The sequence below is a fragment of the Lissotriton vulgaris genome, chromosome 1_1 (assembly GCF_964263255.1).
Source record: "Lissotriton vulgaris chromosome 1_1, aLisVul1.2, whole genome shotgun sequence".
Lineage (NCBI taxonomy): Eukaryota > Metazoa > Chordata > Amphibia > Caudata > Salamandridae > Lissotriton > Lissotriton vulgaris.
This window is the reverse complement of record NC_141685.1, coordinates 378,925,169-378,948,402: the sequence shown is the minus strand read 5'-3', so window position 1 is coordinate 378,948,402 and position 23,234 is coordinate 378,925,169. Positions and strand designations below refer to the sequence as shown.

The following is a 23,234-nucleotide window of genomic DNA, read 5'->3' as shown; positions in this document are numbered from 1 at the left end:
GTGATTGTGAGAGTAACTATATGAATGAGTGTATAATTGTAATGGTGATTTTTTAAACATATTAACTATGAGTTACTGTTTGAATAAATGAGGTGTTGTGTGTGTAATTGTGTAAGTGAGTAAAAGTAAGTGTGATTAACTTTTTTCATGACTGAGTAGGATGACTGCATAACCAACTAAGCTGACTGCTGATGTGTCAATGTCTATATACGTATATAAGTGCATTTGATAGTGTTCTATTAATTAGTGACTGCATGTAGAAGTGATTCTTTTGTTGAATGGGTAGTTGTGTGTGTAGACTTAGGAATCAGTGAGTGGGTATGTAGTAACTGCTATTGGTGTGTCAATGGTTTCAAATATTGTACTCTGTATTTTACAGTGAGTGATGAAAGGTTATACTAGTGTATGATGAGGTGTATCGGATTATCACATGGATGATGTCATCAGTGATGTCATTTGAGATGTCAAAGGTTATACTAGTGTATGATGAGGTGTATCGGATTATCACATGGATGATTTCATCAGTGATGTCATTTGAGATGTCATCAGTAATGTCATCAGTGATGTCACTGACCATGTCATGAATGATGCAATATGTGACATCATCAGCAAAGCAGTGCATTGCGGGCGCGCAAGTTATAGTTAGCAGATCTAACTATAACAGATGAATTTCTATGGTTTTCTGTGAATATATATTCACACATACACACACACACAACACACACACAAAAGCATGCACACACACACACACACACACTCACACACTGCCCCCCCACCCAGTAGGAGGCGGAAGCCGAAACGCGTTGGCCTGGGATTTAAATATTAACATGCAAAATCTTGTGAATCAATGAAGTGAATAAAATAAAATAAAGGGTGAAAACAATACTTCAGAGATCTGCGTCTGAGGTGTTAGTGTTTAGCTGTATGGTGAGTCACGGAAGGTGACATCTGTTGTGAACATATATATATTTACTTATATTTTTCCGCAAAAAAAAAGACAAAGAATATAGGGGCGTCATAATTAGGGTCAGACTGTACTCTTACAAAACCATAGAAATTCAGCCGTTATAGTTGGCTAAGTTAACTATAACTCGCGCCCCCCAATTCATTGCTTATGACTCATATATTACATCATTCATGACATGGTCAGTGACATCACTCTTGACATCTCAAATTACTTCAGGGACCAACTACCCCTCCTGTTACCTCCAGTAAGTCCCACACAGCAGGATTGCTGAGTTCTGATAGCAGGCCTCTCCCCCTTTCTCCACCACTCTGCAAACGCGCCTCCTGGTGAGCTCTTGGTTGGGGGATGAAGTCCCCTTTCCTCTTGAGCTCCCTGGGGGCCAACTAGCCCTCCTGTTACCTCTAGTGAGCCCCACACAGCTGGATTGCTGAGACGTGGTCAGAGGCCACAGCCCCTTTCTTCACCACTCTGCAAGCACTCCTCTTTGTGCACTGCTGTTTGGGGGATGAAGTCCACTCTAGTCTTGAGGCCTTCAGGATGAAAAGGAACCTCCTTGCCCCACCAGTAGTGTGCTGAGAGGCCATTTTCGGCCGCGGGGACCCCATCACCCGGAGCCAGGTAATTTCTTCTTTTTAAAAAATATATTTTATTTTAAGGGAGGGGGGAAGCGCAGCCCCCCTCCCCAGGGCCTGGTCACTGTACCAAGCGAGAGCAAAGTGCTCTCGCTTGGTCAAAGCAATCACACTTGTTTGCACGAGCACTGCTCCTGCCATCCCGTAGCAAACAGCAATGTCCTGGGGATGGACATTGCTGGAGCCGGCCTGGGGTGTGGCAGTCACCAGGGCCATTTACGGCTCCAGGAAGGGGGCCAAGTGGCTCCCCTCCCATCTTTAACATAGCCTGGGGAGGTGGCTGTCCCCGGGGCTGAGTGGGGGGACTGGAGCCGCACCACGCCTGATTGTAAAACTGGCCCTGGGAGGTGGAGGTCCCCGGGGCTGCGTGCCCCCCCCCCCCCCCCCCCCCCCCCCCACATTTCACATACTTAGCCCTGGAGAGGTGGTGGTCCCTGGGGCTGTGTGGTGGGGGGAGCCTGCCACACTTTTTTTGTAAATATAGCCCCGGGGAGGTGGCGGTCCCTGGGGCTGCGGAAACCCGCGCAGGCCCCCGCATCTTTTTATTATTGCCTCCGGGACCTGGTCCACTCGGGGACCTAAAGGAAACAAATCATGTTTAGTTTGAATAGAGAAGTAGCTGTGCCAGATAATTTGGGCCTCCTATAAGTTGTTCTTTGCCCTGTGTACTCATTCAGCTTACAAAATAATCAATTCTTCCTTTATTTGACCCTATTATCCTGGTGCTTTCCTGACAATGGCTCCCAAAGCAATACTTTTTCCTCACCTTAATGCCTTAATCACATCTGTTTTGACCTCCCAACTGTCATTTACCCCAAAGAACACTTTAGAGGATGAGTGGTATGTAAGCATGCTGTTGACAAAAGTGCAGTGACTCAAAGGACCACATTGTAGCTTATAGATCTAAAAAGGGATACTCTACAACACACGTCCTGGAGACACTAAATCAAACTAGTGAGCATTTCAAAACCTTCTGTGGGATGATTGAACCATACTCGAACATAATCTCTAATGCCAATCCTGAGTTTTGCAAAGATCATCTCATTTTGTTTGAATACCATTTCATTCAACCTTTTAGGACCACCAAGCAAAGTTCCCATTCGTCCTAATCAGCCCATCCAAATTCCTTACCTCAATGTTCTTTTTTCACCTGGGCCAAGAGCAATTTCTCCAGGAGCCAGTTAACATCAAAGGGCCTAATTTACCAATAATTCCTTGAGCCGCACCATTCTTGAAAGACTAAATAGGTACACTAGTCTCCAACTTTACATGTCCTCTGAATCTCTCAATCAGATACACCCTAAAAAATCAGCTGCTGATTCCAAAGATCATGTGTACAATCAGCTTGTTTTCCGCCTCCAGATTCCTACAAATAACTGGGAAGCTGACACTGCACAACAGTCTTAGTCACCACTGTATGCAAATCAACCAGAACTCCTCATTGTCACAGTCAGTTAAGGAATACTTCTGCAGTGCCTGTAGCAACGAGGTGGTATTAATGGTTAATTGCTTCAGTGGGGCCCGTCCCTCTGAACTAATCATAACCAACCAAATCAGAATTGACAGTTTCACTTAAACACTTTAAATACCATTATGTTTGTACCATATAAATTACAAACTTTCATTGAGAAATAGCATTATTTCTTTTTACACACTTCTTATTGTTCCATTGAAATTAAGTGCATCAATCAATACACCTTACATTAAACACATTCCCAACTGTAATATTAAATAAAGGTAATGGTATGGGTTAACCCTGTCCATGTGACAGAATATGCCAATACAGAGGAACTCTTATACCACAAACCTTTTTTGTCACTTGTTTTTATTGCTATTTCAAATTTTGATAAATAATAGATGTAATTGGCGATTGCCAGAACACTGTATAACCATCACATAACAATTATTAGAACATTTGAATGTGGAGCACTCCATTGTATACAATGGAGTGCGCGGGCTTCTACTGGCCGGTTAAAAGCCTGCAGAGCAACATTCCAATATTGTTTTTGTTCACAGTTGTTGCTGTGACAAAGGCCTCTCGGAGCCAAAGGGGATTTAACCACATGCGTGCGGTGACTTTTTTCGCGCTTTGCGGCTTTCTTCAAAAAGCAGCGTTACATGACGAGCTGAGCTCGTCATGAGCATGCGAGCGGCACAACTCATGACGAGCTCAGCTTGTCATGAGCACGGAAGGGGTTAACACCCTCAGGCTCTGAGAGGCCTTTGTTTTATTTGCTACAACATTCTGCCCTCTAGTGACAGAATGTTCTAATAGCCTTACAGCCTTCTGTAGCTGAGCTATACCGGCCATTAAAGTCCCATTCCCTTGTTAAAGGCCTGAGCCGAAACGCTGAAGCGGGCCTTTAATGGCTGGTGTAGCCCGCTATGGTGGGCTATAAGGCTATAGTAAGCTGGCACAATATTAGTGTACATCCTTGTGGTTTAACATTGCAAGAATTACAGCGACATAAATGGTGCATGTAGTCAAATTGGCCGTAGTGCGATGTGGCCGTTGGATGCAAGTATTACGCCTTTTACATAGGTTGTTGTCGATGTTGGATGCTTGACAAGAAGAACCAAATGAAAAGAAAAACATCAAATGAGCTATAACAAGCTTGAACTTCCCGATTGCCACAACTTATTGTGTATTGCAGTGTCTTATTTCCCTACAAATGTGTATACCACAAATCCTTAATTATATACCCCTAACCCTGCCCTTTGTATCGCGAACCCATAATGATATACCCTTAGCCAATATCATTTAGAAAATAACCTCTATACACTTTACCCTTAACCCATAACTGCTAACCCTATATCGAAAGCCACTAATATTTAGTCCTGTGCCCCAGAACTTTAACCCTGTCCCCTATATCCTTACTCTAAACCTTAAACTCTTAATCCTGTATCCTTAATCATTTGCTCTCCACCCTATACTCTTAGCCTTTACTTCAGCCCCACACACTTGTCCCTTTAACTCTGTACTGTTAAGGCCTATATCCCAAACCCTTAACCCTGAATTCCAAACCCTTAACTTGGCATCCTTAACTCTAACTCCTTAGCACCTAATCCCTACACCTCCTATCCCTATATCTTAACTTGTACCCTTACACATTTAGCCATATATACCAACCATAACCTGTAGACCCTAATACCCATAAACTAAACTCTTATTCTCCTCACCCATAACCATATATTGTCAAACATGTACCTTTAACTCTAGACCCCTCATCTTTAACTCTAAACCCTTATCCCATTAGCCCCTAAAATGTAGACCTCAAACCCTTAACCTTTTACCCCAAACCATTAAACCTATATTGTACACCCTATTCACATAAGCCCCAACCTTCAACTCCTTTTGCTAGAAGCAATATTTGAGAAGTGGTATTTGATCCGCCAATGCAAAATTGATTCATCTAAACTAACACAGTAGACAGAAACACCAGAAATCTATCAGAATCATGTGAGGTCACTATTGGTATTCTTTCAACAATTGCCTGAGATCACTGCCCACCATAGCATCATATGAAATATCAATGAAAACCGTCCTCTTTAGACCTTAGACTCAACATTCGGTCCCTGTGGGATCCCCCAATTTCTAGAATGGGCCAAGCCCATTCATCTTACTAGGGACTTTATGATTTTTTTCAAGTAAAGTTTGAACCAAATTCCTTTATTGGATCACCAGTACTGTGAAAAAAATTCTGATCTATCCCTACACATCAAGCGCTGCAAAGGGGCCTTTGGTGGCATGTTTTGCATGACAAAAATAAATTAATGAAATGAATAATGTAGTCTGGCTAAGTTTGCCTTACCAGGACCGGTTGCCTGCTATTGAAACAAATCTGATCAACTCTGAACTCTTATTTCTCCTTTAAGACATTACTAGGATGTGGCACTGGGTTCCACCTGCCATACGTTTTGTCATCCTATCCACCTTCCATTCTGATATGCATTCTTCTTTACTACTTCAAAGTGTCTGATTAGTGTAATTTAGCTCATTTAGCAGTAACTAAAATGTTGAGGCTTCCTTCTGTGCAATGTAGTACAATTTCTTCCATCATAGGCTCATGGTTAGATTATTATTCAACTAATCTAGAAACAAGAATTCATTAAAATGTAGTCGTTTTGCAAAATACAGTGTGGGACATATAAATAGAAAAACATTTTTCTTCTCCTAGGGTGCAGTTAAGGCATTCTTCCACCACACCCAAAAATGGAAGGCCTTCTGTAACCTCTCGATGGTGCTGTTTGTGATTCAACATATTGAGGGGTTAAACATATCGAAGTTCATTATCACATTTAGATACCCACCACGTAAGAGCTCTCCTTCTGGAAAGGCAGACAATAGCTGACCGATATCAGCCAGAAATCTTTGCTCATTGTTTTGAGCCAAGAATAATACTTGTAATATGATCGGTCTCCATAATCTCATTTTTGAAATATGAATCTGCCCTTTTACTGGACATGGTATTCTTTACTATTGAAGGGCAGGCCACGGCAAAAATAACAGCAACAACCACCTTAATTAATTACTCTTTAGTTACTTGCGACCAATGGCACAGTCAAAGAAGTTATGCAGTGTTTTAAACAAGGCTAGCAAATGTTGATTTATATTTTGTTTGTTTAATAAATAACAGTGTGAACTTGTTTGTTTGTCACCTGAGGTTAAATTTATCTAACATTTTTACATAGTGAGAACCTGAAGATCGTATATCTTAATGTTCAAAAGTATGAATCTTAAGAGGGTATACTTTGTTTTTCACATTACTTTACATTTCCATACATTCAACTTACATGCATCTCCTATTTTACTGTTAATTAGAGAATGCTCATTTTAAGAAATGTTGTTTGGAGGAAGATATAAGTTGTATCCAGTTGTCTTTTCTATTTTAAAGTGATAAGGCACAGAAACCTAAACTCCTATGATTTTTCTTCTTTCAGTTGCCATCCCCACCAACAGATGACGAGAGTGAGTTTATTTTCATACATCACAATGATGTTAAGATTTCACAGAAGTCTGAAGAAGTCTATGCACAGCTTTTAAAGCTATTGAAAGAACAGCATGAGGTATGGTGGTACTTCATCACTCATGACATTGCAGACGTGAATTGAGAGCACAGTGATCTGGGTTGTGGGAAAAGATGGGCACAAACTACAGTAGCTAAACATTAGTACCTGAAGTGAGCACATTTTCAAAGCACTGTAGTTAGTTCTCAGCCTGAATTAAGCTCCTTATTTGAACATTTCTAATGCTTTTTTGTGAAATGCTTCAAGATTAGAGGATTTAAATGTATTTAGCAATATTAAAAGGCCCAAATTGTTAACTTGTCCTACATAAATATATGAAGCACTGCAATATGTACTTCTTTTAGTATAGTTTCTTTTTATTGCCATTTGTTGAGAGCAGGCCCTGAATCAGGGCAACAGTACATGTCAGATCTGTGCATTACAAATATAGCACTACCAATCAAAAGGAGACCTAAAGCAGCAAAGAAAAAAGAAGAAAAGAACAACAATCAGCGGAAGGTCAAGTAGAGGTACACATCATTCCCAATTGCGTGCATCGGAGGGTTCAAACCCCATTCCCTATCCCTCAGTCCCAGCTCCCATATCCCTCATAGTCAGTGCTACAATTAGTAAATCAGCATTTCGTAAACATGGATACGTCCAGGCTCAAGTTCCAAACCATGATGTGTGTGTTCCCCTTCGACCGCCCATCTCCCAGTCTGTCCCTAATGCAGCTGGTTCCCCCCTTACGTCATCCAACTTTGTTCCTGGGTTAGAGTGTGTTCCGTACCCTGTGAGTGCGAGCCCTGCTTGCCACCTCCTGCCATCTCCCTGTGCATACCCTTCAACACTGCAGCCCAAATATTCAGGTCTTCCTGCAGCTTGTCATCCTGATGACTGAGTTTCATGTGTACCTCCTCCGCCAGTACCCACTCAGTGATATCCTTATACCATAATGCGGCAGAAGGGAATCTTGTGCTCAACCATCCTGTGGCTATTCTCCTTTTTGCCAACACCAATGTGAACAGCAGGAACCTCCTGTGCATCTTACCCTGTCTGGGTTGTTTAACAATACCGAGCAAGCACAACTGAGATGACACCTTAGTCTTCAAGACTGCCACTGCCTGTAGCTGCATGACCACTGCTGTCCAATATACCGGACCCTAAGTCATGCCCAGGCCATAGGCAGAAAGAAAGCCTCCTCCCTAGGGCAATCTGCTTATATCTAGCGTTGCATGAAACACTCTTCGCCAGCTCACAATTCACTTTCCATTCTTCACCTGACAAGGGTGTCGTCAACTTCCACCCCTTCATGCTCGGTGTGCCACAGGCTCAGTCCCGACCCTGTCCACATTGTGAGCATTGTATAAATGCATCACCATATATCTCGTCGCCCCAGCCATCAACAGTAATTGTAGCGTGTCAGTCTGTTGGGGTGTGTGCAGGAAGTCCGTCCAGATCTCCTGCACCGTGGTTGACAATTTGGCATATTGCAGGAATTCTCCACCTCTTACCGCAAATGCGTCCCACTCTTCTGCAAATGTAAGGACCCTCTCACCCGGGTAGAGATCACCAAGTGTCTAACACCCCCCTCCTGCCACCAAACCATTGACATAGATTCATTAATGCGGCTAAAGGGCAACAACATTCAGAAGGACAAGGTCCCTAGTAAAGGATGACCTCTACAAGACCCAGGTTACCATTAGTTCCCACAGAGTTCTGCCACTTGTCGGATCAGGTAGGGAACATTCCGTGGTTGCAATACGTTCTTGATTTTTCTAGCGATTGATAAGTTTGCATATCATTATACTAACATGGATATTCATTCTTCAAATATTTTGGGCATGGGACTGTTCCATTCTACCAGAAATCTTAGCTGGGTGGCCTGGAAGTATCGCAGGTCTTTCGGGACAGCCAGGCCTCCTTCCTGCTTCGGGCATTGTAAGAGCTGTTTCTGTAATGTAGGTGTCGTGCCCAACCCTCCCTCCCTCCCAATGAAGCGGTCTATGGTCTGCTGAAGCTGTTGTAGCATCCCAGGTGGAGGGGCGAGCGGCAGCGCTTGGAAGACAAATAAGGCCCTCAGGAGTACATTCATTCTTACTGTGGCAATCCTGCCTAGTCACGACAGAGGCAGCCGCTGCCAACGGTCTAGGTCTCTGCGGATCGCAGCTTTGAGTACAGAGTAATTAGCCTTGGCTGTCCTAGCGAGGGCCTGTTCCAGAATTATGCCCAGATATGGGAGCACCTCCTCTACCCATTGAAACTCATATTGCGCTCGGAGAGCACGCTCGGTATCTGGGAGCGTGGTGAGATTCAAAATCTGTGACTTTGACATGGTTCATCTTGAAACCCGATACCGCTCCAAAAGCTTTAATTTCAGAGATCATCGCTTCTAGCGAAGAAAGAGGCTGAACGATAGAAAAAATATGTAATCCGAATAGAGGCTGATGAGATACTGGTCCACCCCAAATTTAATACCAACCGCACCAGGGTTATCTCTTAGATTCTGGACAAAGGGTTCCATATAGATGGCGAGGAGGAGTGGGGAAAGCGGGCAACCTTTTCTGGTACCTCGCTCTACCCTCAACCCCTCCGAGCTATTTCCGTTCACCCGTACCGTTGTGGTGGGTGCACTGTAAATGCTACGGATCCAACTCGGCAACCGGCTTCCCTAGCCAAAGTGCTGGAGGGTCGCGAACAAGTAAGGACAGTGAACCCTTTCAAACGCCTTCTCCGTGTCCACTGCCAACAGGAGAGACTCTTCTTGGGATCGTTGGTTTGTTGAGGTGACAGAGACGCCTAGTGTTGTTACCGCATTCAGGGGTGTGGAATTTATTAAAATATCTACTTGTCCAAGGGACAGGTTGCTTCATAAATCTACTTGTCCTGTAACAAAATCCACTTGTCCCTTTGGTGCCATGTAGTGCTGCCACAAATTATGGAAGCAATCTCATTATATAAGAGCTCTTATATAGCCTCTCTGATTATGCCAGGGCATATGCCATAGTAGTGTTTGAATACTAGTCATCATTTTATGTTGCCACGTTTCCGCAGTTCTACATTGGGACTGAAGATGGTTGTAAGCAGTAGTTCCAGGGTCGGAATGCCCTTTTGAGTCTGTGCAAACCTACTAACTTGCATGCTTTAAGGGTCCTCAACAAATCTTCTCTAATCTTTCCCATACTGAGAAATGTATGAAATTTACTCCTGAGAGTCGCAGACGTAAACCTTCTCTCAGAGTTGGGAAAAAAGTAGTTGGAGGGAAAATGAACTTTCAAGCATCCAAGTTTTCGCATGAGCAAATCTACACATGTATATTTGCTCATGCTAAAATGCAGTTCACAAATATTTTGTAGAAGTACAATTTCTTGCCCTACTAATGCAAATTCTTGTGAATTTACGAAAGCCATATACCAAAGGTACACTTTTGTTTTTTTTTTTTAATTTTTGAAAACCTTTATTATGCACAAAAACAGTACAAATACGGGCCCACAACCGTCCGGCCGGCCACGAACTCTCATGTAGCACTAGTGCATGCAATACGGCGACAAGGTAATGCAGCATAGCAGTAGTGACTGTGCAAAAACAGATTGGAAAACGCCGCGATACCTAGGCACAGGAGCAATGCAGGTTAATTTTAAATTTTTGTGCGACTATTAAGATCAGGTCATGTTACTCCGTACTTAAACAATTAAAAGAAGAAGAGCGAGGTCCATGTAGGTGGGACTTGACAAGAAACATCAGTACCAAGCAGTTCAATTCACAACATGCAAGTCCCGACCAGAGGATGGCCACAAATTATTCATACCACAAGAAAGCTGCCTCAACAACCCATCTACATCTGCGCCGCCACCCATCCCCCAGTATGCCTAGCACGGGCCAAAGAAAGCAGGAAAAAGTATAAAAGAACAAAGAAAGGCACCATAGAAAAAAACTCAAACTAAAAGTTAACCCCCCACCCTACACACATGCAGCGGCTATGGCCTACCCCCCCCCTAGCAGAGTGTCTGTCGCCCCATAAACCCGAAATATAGCAAGAGAAGAGAAAAGAGGAAGAAGAGAAAGCAAAGGAGAAAGTTAAAGGAAAAGAGTATAATCCAGTGATATAGGGAGTAGGAACAGAAATCCATCCCTGGACTCCCACAAGAGAAAATCCGGGAGGAGGGCCAATTATACATACATGCGGACTCCACCGGCTCAATAAGCATTCCCCGCCCCAATAGCAACATCAAGTAAAGCAACAATAATCAATCAGTTAGGGAGAGTCAATGCACAGTCCGAGATAAAACAGGCCAAATTCGAGGTCCACCCTGCCTCCACCCACCCGCCCGGCTGCTAAACAAAAGAAAGTCTCCTAGCCCTGGCCTGATCTGGGACTCGGCCTCTCACCCCTTCCGCTTGGTAGTCCAGTGCAGTCCAGGAGGACGAGAGAAAATGGCCGCCCGGAGGAGGGGGGAGGTGCATAGGCAAAGAAAGAATGGCGTCCTGTCCCAAGAAAGGAATCTTCCTCGGTCTCCGTCCTCTCTGGCATGTTCAAGCCGTAAAAGTCACAAAGCAAAGCAATCAGAGTCCGTGACAAGTATGCTGGTGATGAAACAGGAGGGCAGGACGCTGGTAGCCAAATCCTCGGCATCTCAAATAGTTGCACACAGTTAAGCATGGAGCAAGGGGGAAACACTGTAGCGACGCCTGAACTGTTAAGTGGCAACAATCCGCTACCTGCCACCGCGATGGTTACTGTAGCATCCACTGCGTCTCTTCGGGACAATGTTGCGGTGGTAGACTGCAACAACTCCAGTCCGGAATTTTGTGGGAGACATTTCCCCTGCTCCTGGCTGAAAGCTTGGGCGCAAACATCGAGTCGTACCCCCAGCGCGCTATAGCTGCTCTTCATCGCCGATCTCAACTCACCCAGGGTTGCTAACACGTCCGCAAGGGTGAATTCAGGCTGTAGAGTCCCCATTCTTGCACGCCTGTGGGAAGATTGTGCTCCGATCCCCTTCGCATCGACGAGCTCGCTGCTTCGTAAGGAAGATACGTAGATTTCTTCACAGTGGCGAGCCGCCGGCTTCGCCATCTTGTCCTCTACCCAACGAGGTGCTGTGGGGGGAGAAAGGGGGAATTCGCGGGACGCGATCATGCAGCAGTTAGCAATCCCCGGGCTAGCGACATTCCGCCCGATCCGAAATACAGCTTGAAGGCCGACAGTTGCGTGGTGAAGCAAGCAGAGCCGGGTGGGGCTCGCCGTCATCGGCCATAGGGACGAGTAGAACGGAGCAAGAGCATGGCGGCCGAGAACAAAGGACCCGCCGGTCAGACACCTCTTCCCTCCGTCACTGTTTAGCCCAGAGCGTGCACAGTTGTTCCTGGCGGCAGGCAGCGCTCAGTTCGTGTCCCTACAAGGAAGCGCCGTCCAGTCGCACCATCCCCGCAGCGGATCGGCTGTGTCAGGGGGCGTGAGGTCCGCTGAACGTTGCGGAGCAAGCTGGGTCTCGGGCCAGGGCGCGTCTGTCCGTAACTTCTGAATCCGGGCGGGTGGAGAGGCCGGCGGAACACCGGTAGCATCAGCTCCGTTACCCGCACCTTTCGTGATGAAAAACTGGTGAGCGAAGCAGTCAGGATTGTGGTGCGGGACTCCGGGGCCGGCGGAGCCGAAGGCTGCACGTCCGCTCAGGTCGCCATCTTGGCTCCTCCCCCCAAAGGTACACTTTTGAGACTTCTTTAATAATTTGGCCCCTAATTTGGTCTAGCGTTAACCATGACCTTTTGTGTTTATTAAAATTCTCTCTCTCTCTGAATCGGCTGGCTTCACTGTGAGGGACAGCATTCTGCTCTCTCACAAGGAGCATATCGGTACACAAAGTAGTTTTGTTTAGTGCCAGTAACTAATGTGGCAGTGTGTGTTTTTTTGAGACCAAAAACTATTTTTGCCTTAGGCAATGTTTGTTATAATGGTGAGGGCCCGGCAGCTCTTACATCAATAATGTTTTACAAAAGCCATGCCAAAACAAGTCACGCATTGCCAAAACTAAAAAGCTGACCACCAATGTCAGACCTACTGGCTTTGCCAAGGCTTGTTTATGTGTGTTTCCCATAATCTTATTGAAACTGGTTACAGAAATTTTCCAATATGAATATATTTGAAAAATACTAGCATGCCTCATCACATTTTACTAAATGATGCTGCAATGAAATGGTACCTGAAATTTTACAGTAGTTTAGCTAAATGTTTTTTCCCAACTTTCATTTTTTAGGAACATTTTATATTGAAAGCAAAGAAACATTAATCTTGCTTTCAAGCTTCTACAAATATTTGCATCTAATCAGAGAGCATTCTGTGAGCATCATGCATAGCCTCATGTTGCTAAACTTTGAAACCGTGTGTACACATTTTCATACTGTCAGTAGTGCAGTCAGAACATACATTTACTTAGAGCGTTCACCCTAATAAAGGCTTTCAATTAATGAACCATTAATACAAGTTTGAACAGCATTAACACATGCACACAAATATTAACTTAACTACAGGCAGTACCCTTCCCTGATCCTTAATGTGGAACTGCAAACTGTCAGCCAAAGGGTTTGTGCTGCAGGGGGTTGGGCCTATTTGTCCCAAGGACAAAATACACATTAAAACTTGTTGCCCTTCACCCCAAACAATATGTCCTTGGCGTCGGTCCATAGGAATTCCACATCCCTGCGCATTGACAAGAGGGGATAAACCCTGCTTGGTCTGGATCGATCCGACCCGGCATCAAAGGATTGAGAAGTTGTGCTAGGATGCTAGTAAAAAGCATTGCGTCGACAATTTTGACCTGTGATGAAAATATCTCTATCTCAGGATAAACAACGGAATTGAAAGAAGATGGGATGGACTTTGATTCTGTTAATACACAAAGAGTAGTGCTCAGGATAACTTGTTTTTTGCTGTAGGACCTTTCTCTTCTGGTCTGTCTTTGTGGGTATAAGTGACTGCCCACTTCCTTGGAGCACACCATCTGATATTTCTATATGTGACAGTGGGGATTATTGAGAATATTGCGCACGGTGCCATGCCACATTCAGCTGTAGTTGTTCAGTTAATTGTGTAGCCAGAGTGCTCCCCAAAAATTCGGAATATCTGCATCACTCTAACTATGGAGTTCTGGGGGTCGAGCAATGTATAATAACACATCATCTCCGTATTGAGAGATTCTTTCTTCCCATCCTCCCGGTGCTGGTATACCCCAAATCATAGGATCACGCAGATCTATGCTGTTATTGGGTCGAGAGCCAGAGCAAACATCATGGGGAATAATGGGCATCCCTGTCTGGTGCATCTTCTGAGGGCAAATCTGCGCAAGGTTGTTCCGTTCGCCCTGACTCTGGCCATGGGGGCCTGATAAAGAAGTTTTACTCACGTTCTGATTTTGGAGCCAAAGCCCAGTCTTTCCAGCGCCTCACAGATGTAATTCCACTCTACTGAGTCAAACTCCCTTCTTGTGTCTAAGGCAATTGCCACGGTCTGTGTCCCTCCGCAGGACTCAGTGAAATAGAGTACCCCACAAAGGCGCCTCAGGTTGAGCCACGCACTCCTACAGGGAATAAATCCTGCCTGATCGGGGTGTATTATCGAGGGAAGAACTTCACATAGCCTAGCAGTCTTGGCGTGCAACTTTGCCCTGCATGTGAGAATAAGATTTGAGACATCACTTCAGAAGAGGCATTTCCTTTCCTGTAGTCAGAAGACCTTGAAATCATGATTTAGCCACTTTAAATGGTAGTGGCATAAAAACAGGAATCTATTCAACACTTTTAAAAGAAAGGATATCTAAATAGATCCGCCCTACCGCTCCCTTGCCCAATAAAAAACCGTGAGGAGGAGCTCCAGTCATTGAGAGCATATATCATTAATATATAAGGACAGCATACCCTCTATTGTCTCACCATTTCTTATGATATAGATTATTTGCTCTTGAGGAAGGTGGTTTGTCTATCTGTAATGCCACTGAAACGTACATCGATTGTGTGTTTGGAAAACCCCAGTTCACAACAAAAAATATCTCTAGATTTATTCTAAGATGTATGTGAGATCAAGTTGGGACATGAATGTGAGTGTGTAGTGTTAATGCTTGCATCAGAGAAATGAAATAGAGAGTGAGTGCATATACAGGGCAATATATGGCAAAATGTGGTGATGACAAATGTGTACATTTTAATGTAAAATGTAGTGTCTTGTCAGTGGGTATATATGTATGTATGTATATATATGTAAATTGATTTTTTGATAACACTGCTAAATATTTATTGATACCTGCTTGGATAAAACAAATGAGTTTTGAAAAAAAAAAGTAAAAAAAAATGATTACAAGTTATAATAAAAATATATAAATTTGATAAGAATGTTTTCATTATAAAGGGCATCTGTTGGTGGTCGAGATCTCAGGCCATAAGATCCACTTTTTGAAGATATATAGGTCAAGTGCTAATTTTTTTCATACTTTGTCTATACTTTTTCCCTATGTGGCCTAGTTAAGATTTTGGCCAATACTTTTACTTCTACGTTGAGAAAGGAGATTGGTCTATATGAGGTACACTCGATTCGGGGCTTCCCCTTTTTTTTGTATGGCCACTATTGTTGCCATCCTCTGATCAACTGGAAGTCAGCCTGCGGAGAGTGACTCTCGATACAGTGACCGCATCAGTTTGATGACCATCCCCTCTGACCCTTTATATAGCTCAATTGGTAAGCTCTTGGGCCCATGAGCTTTGCACAACTATAACTCCCTCAGTGCCCGTTGCAGGTCTTCCTCAGTCATATCAGCCTCTAGGGCTTCCTTTTCCTCCCTCGTTAGTGTTCGGAGATTCACATTTTGAAGAAAGTCTGTACAGTCAGCGTCAGATATAGAGCTTCGGGAAGCATAGAAGGCTTCATAGTAAGAGGCGAAGGTTTCTGCTATTCCTGCATTGGTTGCATGAATATTCCCTTTCTCGTCCTTCACCTCAAGTACCCATGACCTCTCTGTATCACTTCTTTCCAGCCAAGCAAGCAGTTTAGCTGCCTTATCTCCAACATCATAAAGACGTCGCTGCATTACCAGGGCTTGGTTTCAGGCTAGGTCCGCTGTCAAATCTCTCAGATTTGGTTAGCAGAGCAGCAATTTGTGTCTATTGATTTCCCGTCCTGATCTTTCCTTTCTATTTCAATTACCTTCTTCTGAAGTTCGGCACATTGCCACCTGGATTCTTTTTTCCTACCCCCTATTATTGCCTGGGTGCATCCCCTTATCACAGGGCCAGTGCTGAGTCAACCGACCCCTGATTCTCTTTGAAGTGTAGGTCAGCACATTTTTGTATTTTGTCTCTGGTATCTTTGTCTTTCAGATACCAGGTCTCCAACCTAGGCCGGCTCTGATAGTCCACCGTCGGACCCAGCAGCTGGACTTCTACCACAGAGGTGGTCTGATATTCCTCTCACCAATTGTGCAGCTGGCAGTTGAGATTGGAGGGTTAATAAGTAGTTAATTCTAGAAAAACTACCATGTGGTGCTAAGAAATATGTATATTGTCGAGTGTCCAAAGGTCCACAATTCCCATCGCCGAGGCAAACTGAGGGAAGGGGGCCTAGTGTCCAAACTGATGGAAGGAGCCTCCCCTCCCTTCCACCCCGGTCTTAGCGCCAGTTCTGTCCATATTCGAGTCAAAGACTGCGTTGAAGTCTAGCCCACTCCCCACACCCCCCTCCTTCAGCAGAATTCCCGGGGGCAGTCCCAGCAGTAGGTTGCCCAGATCGGGGAGACTCATTGTCAAGAGTCGAGGCGGGCGTAAACTGAACAGATATTTAGATCCAACCCATTCCAAGTCCCTTTAAGGGCTACGTATTGTCTGTGGTGATCTCTCCACACACTCCCGGAGATGAACGGTATAGTTTTCCTAATCAGGATTCCCACTCCCCTTGAATCAGTAGAGTAACCTGCATGGGCTTTCAAGACATACCCCATTCTGTATAGTGCTTCATAGTGATGTCCCCACAAATGTATTCCCTGCATAAGTATTACATCCAGGTCATGGCGTTTCAAGTGTTGCAAAATCAGTGTGCATTTAATACCACTCCCAAGCCTGTTAACATTCCAGGACCATACCTCTGTGAGGTCTCACGTGTGGCTAACATATTTGCCATCCAAAGTGTTTATCTCCAGTTGTTATTGTGTATCAGTGCACCCACTCACCACCCCAGGGAAGACTTGTGTGCTAAGCCCCCTTCATCCCTCATTTGCACACCGGCAACAGAAGTGCTGTGAAGCCTTAGTAACTGTTAAAGTAAACCATAAAACACATAACTCCCCCCACCCTGCTTTCCCAGCTTAGTGGAATTAGAACTACCCACTTCCCAACCTCAGAGGGCCTGTTGCCCCAAACATAACATCTAGTGACTGGACGAAGTGCAGCCTCCCCATCAACGGCCTGTCCGATAGGTATTTTGTCATGATAAGAACATCTCCTATAACCAAAAAAGTAAGGCAGCCCCTCCCCCATTTCTATATCAGCAGTTAATCATTCTTATCCACCACCACCTCCCACATACAATCCCCCCAGCACCTCAGCACCAACCCGCAGCCAATCACCCCCCGTAGATCACATAATCCAGGTGCTCATGTGCTCCTCTCAGGGGGACAGGGGTCTCAGTGGCTGTCCAGAGGGGACGACTCTCCTCTCACCGGGACCCCTAACTTTGTCTTTTATTCTGTCGCTAGTAGTTCTCTTTCCGTCCACTCTCCACCCTTCTAGCCAGTCCCATGCGTCTTCCGGAGTCGCAAAGTGTAATGTCTTCATCTGTGATAACATTTAGCTTGGAGGGGTAGAGCATCATGTATTTCAGTTCCTTGGCACGTAGGGCTTTTTTAACGCCATCAAAACTTCTGCGTTGGCGCTGGGCTTCCAGGGTAAGTCCAGGAAAAAGTGGATCACTTCATTGACCGAGTGCAAATCCCTATGTGCCCCTGCTGTCTGTAATATTGCATCCCAATCTCTGAAGTTCAATATACTGGCAATGATGGTGTGCAGGGGAGCCCCTGCTTCGGCAACGGACCCAGTGCCCTATTAGCCCTCTCGAACCGAGTAAAATGGTCGACAAGCACATTGGTTTTAATTTGTTAGGAATCAAGTCCTCAAGGAACAGGTTTACTCTGGGGCCTTTGGAGCCCTCCTTGACCCCAACCACCCTAATGATGTTTTGCCTCCCCACCCCCTCCCACTCCTGATCTTTAAGTCTGGCAGACATGATTACACTTTGGTTTTTCAGGTTCTGTACCTGTTCTTCCAGGTGTTTGGTTGTGGAGAGCAGTCCATTTAATTGTGTTTCCGCCACTGCCACTTTTTCAGAGATTTTATGCAAATAAGCCTTGGGTAAGTTGGCATCCACCATTACTGCGTCCAGCTTAGGTTCGATCGGGGCTATGAAGCCATTGAGCTCCTGTATTGCGGTCATTATTGTTCGTAAGGAAGGCTGTCCATCTGGTTGCTGATTCTCTTGTGAAGCAGCAGCCCCTGCCCCGCTGGGCCATCGACCCAGCCGTCGACATCTTCATGGTGTATTTATCTAGGTTATTTTGTTGTGTGGGTTTCCGGGGGCGACCCTTCGTCATCACAGGGGTCTCCACACCCCCAATTACTTGTCTTTCTGCCTTTATTCGACCCCTTCTCTGCTTATCTTTGATCGTTGGCTCCAACTGTTTTTGGGACCTGCTCCCCCTTCACTGGGATAGTTTCCGGTAGGTGGCCACCAGCCTCTTAGTCACGTCCCAATCGACCAGCTTTATCGGGCCCGGGCGGATTGTTCAGCAACGACTGCAGGGCCCACCCTCCCAATCCACTGCCTCCCACTAGGTCGGCTATCAATCCCCTTCGCCTCAGTCATCCAGGGCCAGGACATCCTGATCTGCAGGCAAGGTCACACCTCTTTGTTCAGGAGGTGGATCACCATTAGTTTCCCAATCTTGTCCTCAAGTCCATGGGGAGGGGGAAGGATGGGAGGGACGTGAAAATGTACCCCTGCCGATGGTCCCGCCAATCACAGTCGCACCTCGACGTGCAGCACTTCCTGGAGGCCTGTTGTGTTAATCTGCCTCTGGCCTAGAGTCGGCACTCCACTCATTGGAGGCCCCTTAGCCTGTTACTATTGTCTCTGCAGGGCCATTCGACTCGTCGTTGTCACTGGCAGGGAGAAGCGCGGGGCAAAGACCATCTAAGCCGCCCTGCAGCCCGCCGCGCAGGAACTAACTCTCTTGTTGCAGGCTCCGTGGTGTTGATCAGTTTTCCCTGAGGGCCCCGCACTCACCACCAAGAGAGTAGCGAGTCGTCATCTTCTTCCGCGACCGGCACTCGCTTCATTATTTTCACTGAGGCCTGTCACCTCTCTTACAGTGGGTGGCAGCGTGCACGTCTGGAGCAGTCACCAGCGAGGGAACAGATCCATGCTGGCCTCGCCAGTGGCTGGGCCTCCCACAGCCGCACTCCTCTGCACCAGAGCTTACAGCGATCTCCAGCCTCCACCCCGGGAGTCAACGGTCCTGGCCACAGGTCCTCCTGATTTCCGGCCACAGCCCCTGGAAAGTCTTTGTCACGGTTCCAGAGGAACACCCGCAGGGGCACCACTGTTCACCCTTGATGGCCGGGAAGAGGGGAGGAGAGGTTTACTCCTCTCTGAGTGTTGTGTTTTGCATACTTGTGTTCCTGCGAGGACACGGTTCTTGAGCTGTTTCCTTTGTGTCCCTTTGCGGACACCATACCGCCTGTATTGTCAGCAGCTGCCAATTGGCAACATATGGCAGTTGACAGCTGATGACAGAGCGAGCAGCCGCTCACCCACCCTCGTACTCTGTAGGAGCCTGTGCTGGTGGATCAATAAAGAACTCTACTTAATACAACGTGTGTATGGATGTTATTTACAAAGTGGCTACGAGGACCAATACGTGAACCCACCATTTGAGAAGTCACATCAAGAGAAGATTACGCTGCACAGAAGTCGGACATTATAAAACAAAAATATTTACATTCATGAAGTCCAGTGAAGCGGATAAACCCCATATAATAACTTTCAAAATATATGACGCAGGATTAGGAAAATAAAAAGACAAGGTCAGTCAAGAATGCAGAGTAATTTGAAACAAGCATTTGCAATGCAATAGGTCTCGCATTATTTAAGTTTGAGCTATTAGTACTGTAAATGGCAATGTTTTTATTTATTCGCTATTCTAGTCTGCATGGGGCCCCTATGCTCGTGGAGCCCCTATGCTCGTGGAGCCCCCGGGCAATTGCCCAGCGTGCCCTTGTGTTCAGATGGCACTGCTGTTCCCCATAAGTAAGTGCTGCAGCTACTGGCTCAAATTAAATACTGTAGACTAGTATTAATGTGGCAAGCCATTATTCTCTTTTATAATGTTTATTGATTTTGAAGACATTTGGCAGGTGAAATATAGATCTCTATTAAATATCTAATGGTTTAACAATTAAACGAAAGCATTTTGATCACTTAAATAGGTTTAAATTAAACAAAATTGACACCTCTAGTCCAACATATTTATGGCCTTCTTTATCTACGCATGCATAAATGTATTTATGTATATGTAGGGATTTATAAAATCTGGGCCCTGCCAAAGAACAGCATGTGTCCTTTTGTGTATGTTTCGCAAGGAAGGACAGATAGGAGTATGACTTTTGAGTTATTGGAGAGAAGGCATGTTTCTCATCTGAGCAGAATGCCACAATATAGAATGATCAGACAAAGTATAATGGGCCAAGGGTACAAGAATACCGAGGGTACACTACAGGAGTGCCAGGAAGGAAGTGTTGCACCTCACCCACACAAGGCCTCCTAAACACTCTTCCCCAAAGTCTGCAGGGTCCCCTGTATTTCACATCACGTCCCACGTCTCCACACGGTCTGCAAGTGACTCCTGCAGGCACTGCCCAAGATAACATCACTAAAGGTTTGGGTTACTTTGCTGTGGACGGTCAGGGTCCAACAGGTGTGCAATACGACAATGGATTACATTGCTGGAAGAAACATGGGGAGAGGAGTTGGCCTAACAGCTAGGGCCGTCAACCTCGAATCTGGGGAACTGGGTTCCAGTTTAGGCAATGACTCTGAACATCCTGCGATTCTGGGCGAATCAATTAATCTACCCGTGCCCAACAAAAATGAATGTGTCCTCATGTAATGCAGCTGGTGATATGTAAAGCGCTCAGACACCCAATTCAGGTCAAGTTTTCGCTATATAAAACTCTGTAAATAAAATAAATAAATAAATAAATGCACTGGAACCTGTATGCAGTGAAGACATCCTGTATAAAGGCCACCTCTGATGGAAGAAATACTGGGGAATGCACCACAGGGCTGTGCCTGCCATTATACAGTCCCATACAACCAGTGGAACAGTACCAACCTGACAAAAGTCATATGGATGAGTGCAATAAAGGGTGCTAGCCAGTACTGCTTTAAAGTCAATGCCTGTACTATACTATATCAAATTGTAGCATCACCCAGGAGGAAGAGGAAAAGGCAACGCGCTCTGAAGCAATAGACTTTCACATCTTCAGCCCAGGTCCTGCACACATTAACTGCAATGGTAACCGCATTTTGTGCGACCGGGATGACTTATCGTTTGCTTTTTCTCACGACGTCTGGCCTCTGTTTCATCACTTGACCTCCACGCGCTTGTTTTCGAGCCCTCTCTGCCGCAGACGCACGCTCTGTCCTTGTCCTCTCAGCGTCTGGAGTCTGTGAACGTGATAGCCATCTTCATCAGGCGTCTGTTGCTTCACACTAAACAGAGCGCCACGAACCTTCGGCCTCGGGAAGCACATTTGCAACCCAAAGGTGGGTGCAACCCGTACCAAGGGTCGTGTAACTGCATCACAGGGCGTTTTGAAGAATTGGGTTATTTCCAGAATTGGGAGGTACATGTTCCGTAATTAGATCACGCAAACCGCATTAGGGCGAGATTGAAGTTCAAATAAAATTAAAGCCCGGGTAATGTGTTTGGGAATTCTTTTAGCAAGCGAGTTAGGCATATTTGGATATTACTTAGAACAAATACATTGATTTAGTGGGTGTAGAGGAAAGTTACCATTTCCTGTCTTTAAACACCAGAATTGGATTTTTAGCACCTCTACTTAATAGAAGCCGTATTTCCGCCCATCTTATCTTTCCCTTTGCATGCCAGGCTTCCTTTGACCGTCCATTTTACACAACGTATAATACGCTTTCATGCCGCCATTATTCACGTATTCCACCTACTGAAATCTGTCTGCACAAAATGTTTCTTCGCTCGCCTGCGCGTGACTCTCTGAAATGTCATGGCGCTTTGGGAGTTTGCTAGAGCAATGGGACGTTTTATACAACGTTGTTAAAACCTTTCATTAAAAAAGAGCGCGACCCGGAAGCTCTTGCGCGGCCGGCCAATCCGCTCGCGGCCGACCGGAAGTCCCGCCTCCCGAGGTCCGCGAGCTGCCGGCGCATGGAGCGCCCTGCCGTCCGGTGTAGCCCGGGTCCCCAGGAGGGGGCCAGGGAGAAGGAGGAGTGTGGCGCCTGTTGCGGGGCTCCTTTGACCTGAGGGAGCCCCGATTCAGATGAGGAGACGCGCCGCGCCGTGAGGAGCCCCGCCGGAAGAGCGCAGTCGGTGAGTGGGGCCCAGGGCTGATGTGAAGTGCGTGCGTGCCTTTGTGTATGCTTGGGGGGGGTGGGGGGTGAGGGGGGGAGTGTGTGCGCGCGTGTGTGCGTGTGTGCGCGAGGGAATGTGTGTGGGCATGCGTGACTGTGTGTGATTGAGAGAGAATGCGAGGTAGGGGATAGTGTGCCTGTATGTGTGCCGTATGCCTGCGTGTGCATGCGCGCGCCTGTGTGTGTGTGTGTGTGTGTGTGTGTGTGTGTGTGTGTGTGCGTGCATGCAGAGGGGTGGGGGCTGCCTGTGTCTGTGTGTGAGGGCTTTGCACCGCACATGCGCAGCTACCAGACGCTCGCTCCCGAGGTGAAATCTGACCTCGTCAAAGCGCGCGTCTGGTAGCTGTCCACATTCCTAAATACGGGCCACAAAAGGTCTGAAGCAGACACTCTCAATGCTCACGCATTGAGAGTAGGTCTGCTCGACCTAAAAAGGACCATAAAAATATTATATGAAAGAAATGGAATGATTGTATGTGCATGAAGAACATTAATAATATACATAACTTTTCAGCTTATATATATATATATAATTTGTACTTTCACGGAAGGTGTGTAAACATTTGATGAGAAATATTGAACAATTGAACGTAAACGCTTGTTTCGATAATAAAAGAAAAAACAGAAAAAAAACGCTAAATCGGAGCAATTCAAACCTAAAAATATCGCTTGGAAAAGTCTCTTCAGTTTATCACCCTTGGGAGCGTTGAAAAGAACCGCCAGTACCAACGGACATCCTAGTGACAGTTCAACTGCCAGCTGACATTTCAAAGCCCATGTGCAACTGTCATCTGTATCCTGCGTCGCCATCAGCCGTCAAACAGCTCATCTGTGACTACGCAGTCACGCAACGTGCGGGCGGACATCTTGGAAGAAATAAAAACACAGTCTAGTGTACCTTATGACTTATCACGCACGATATGCAAAG

The 23,234-nt window shown here is 45.7% G+C and overlaps 1 protein-coding gene across 1 annotated transcript in view; it reads left to right on the top strand.

The window, feature by feature from the left end:
* Window positions 1-23,234, top strand: part of CC2D1B (coiled-coil and C2 domain containing 1B) — a 555,234-nt gene that overhangs the window by 399,355 nt on the left and 132,645 nt on the right. The window contains exons 16-17 of the mRNA XM_086925080.1: window positions 6,541-6,666; window positions 15,970-16,102. Of these exons, the coding sequence (XP_086781206.1) occupies window positions 6,541-6,666; window positions 15,970-16,102 (259 nt within the window). The remainder of the gene's footprint in view (window positions 1-6,540; window positions 6,667-15,969; window positions 16,103-23,234) is intronic.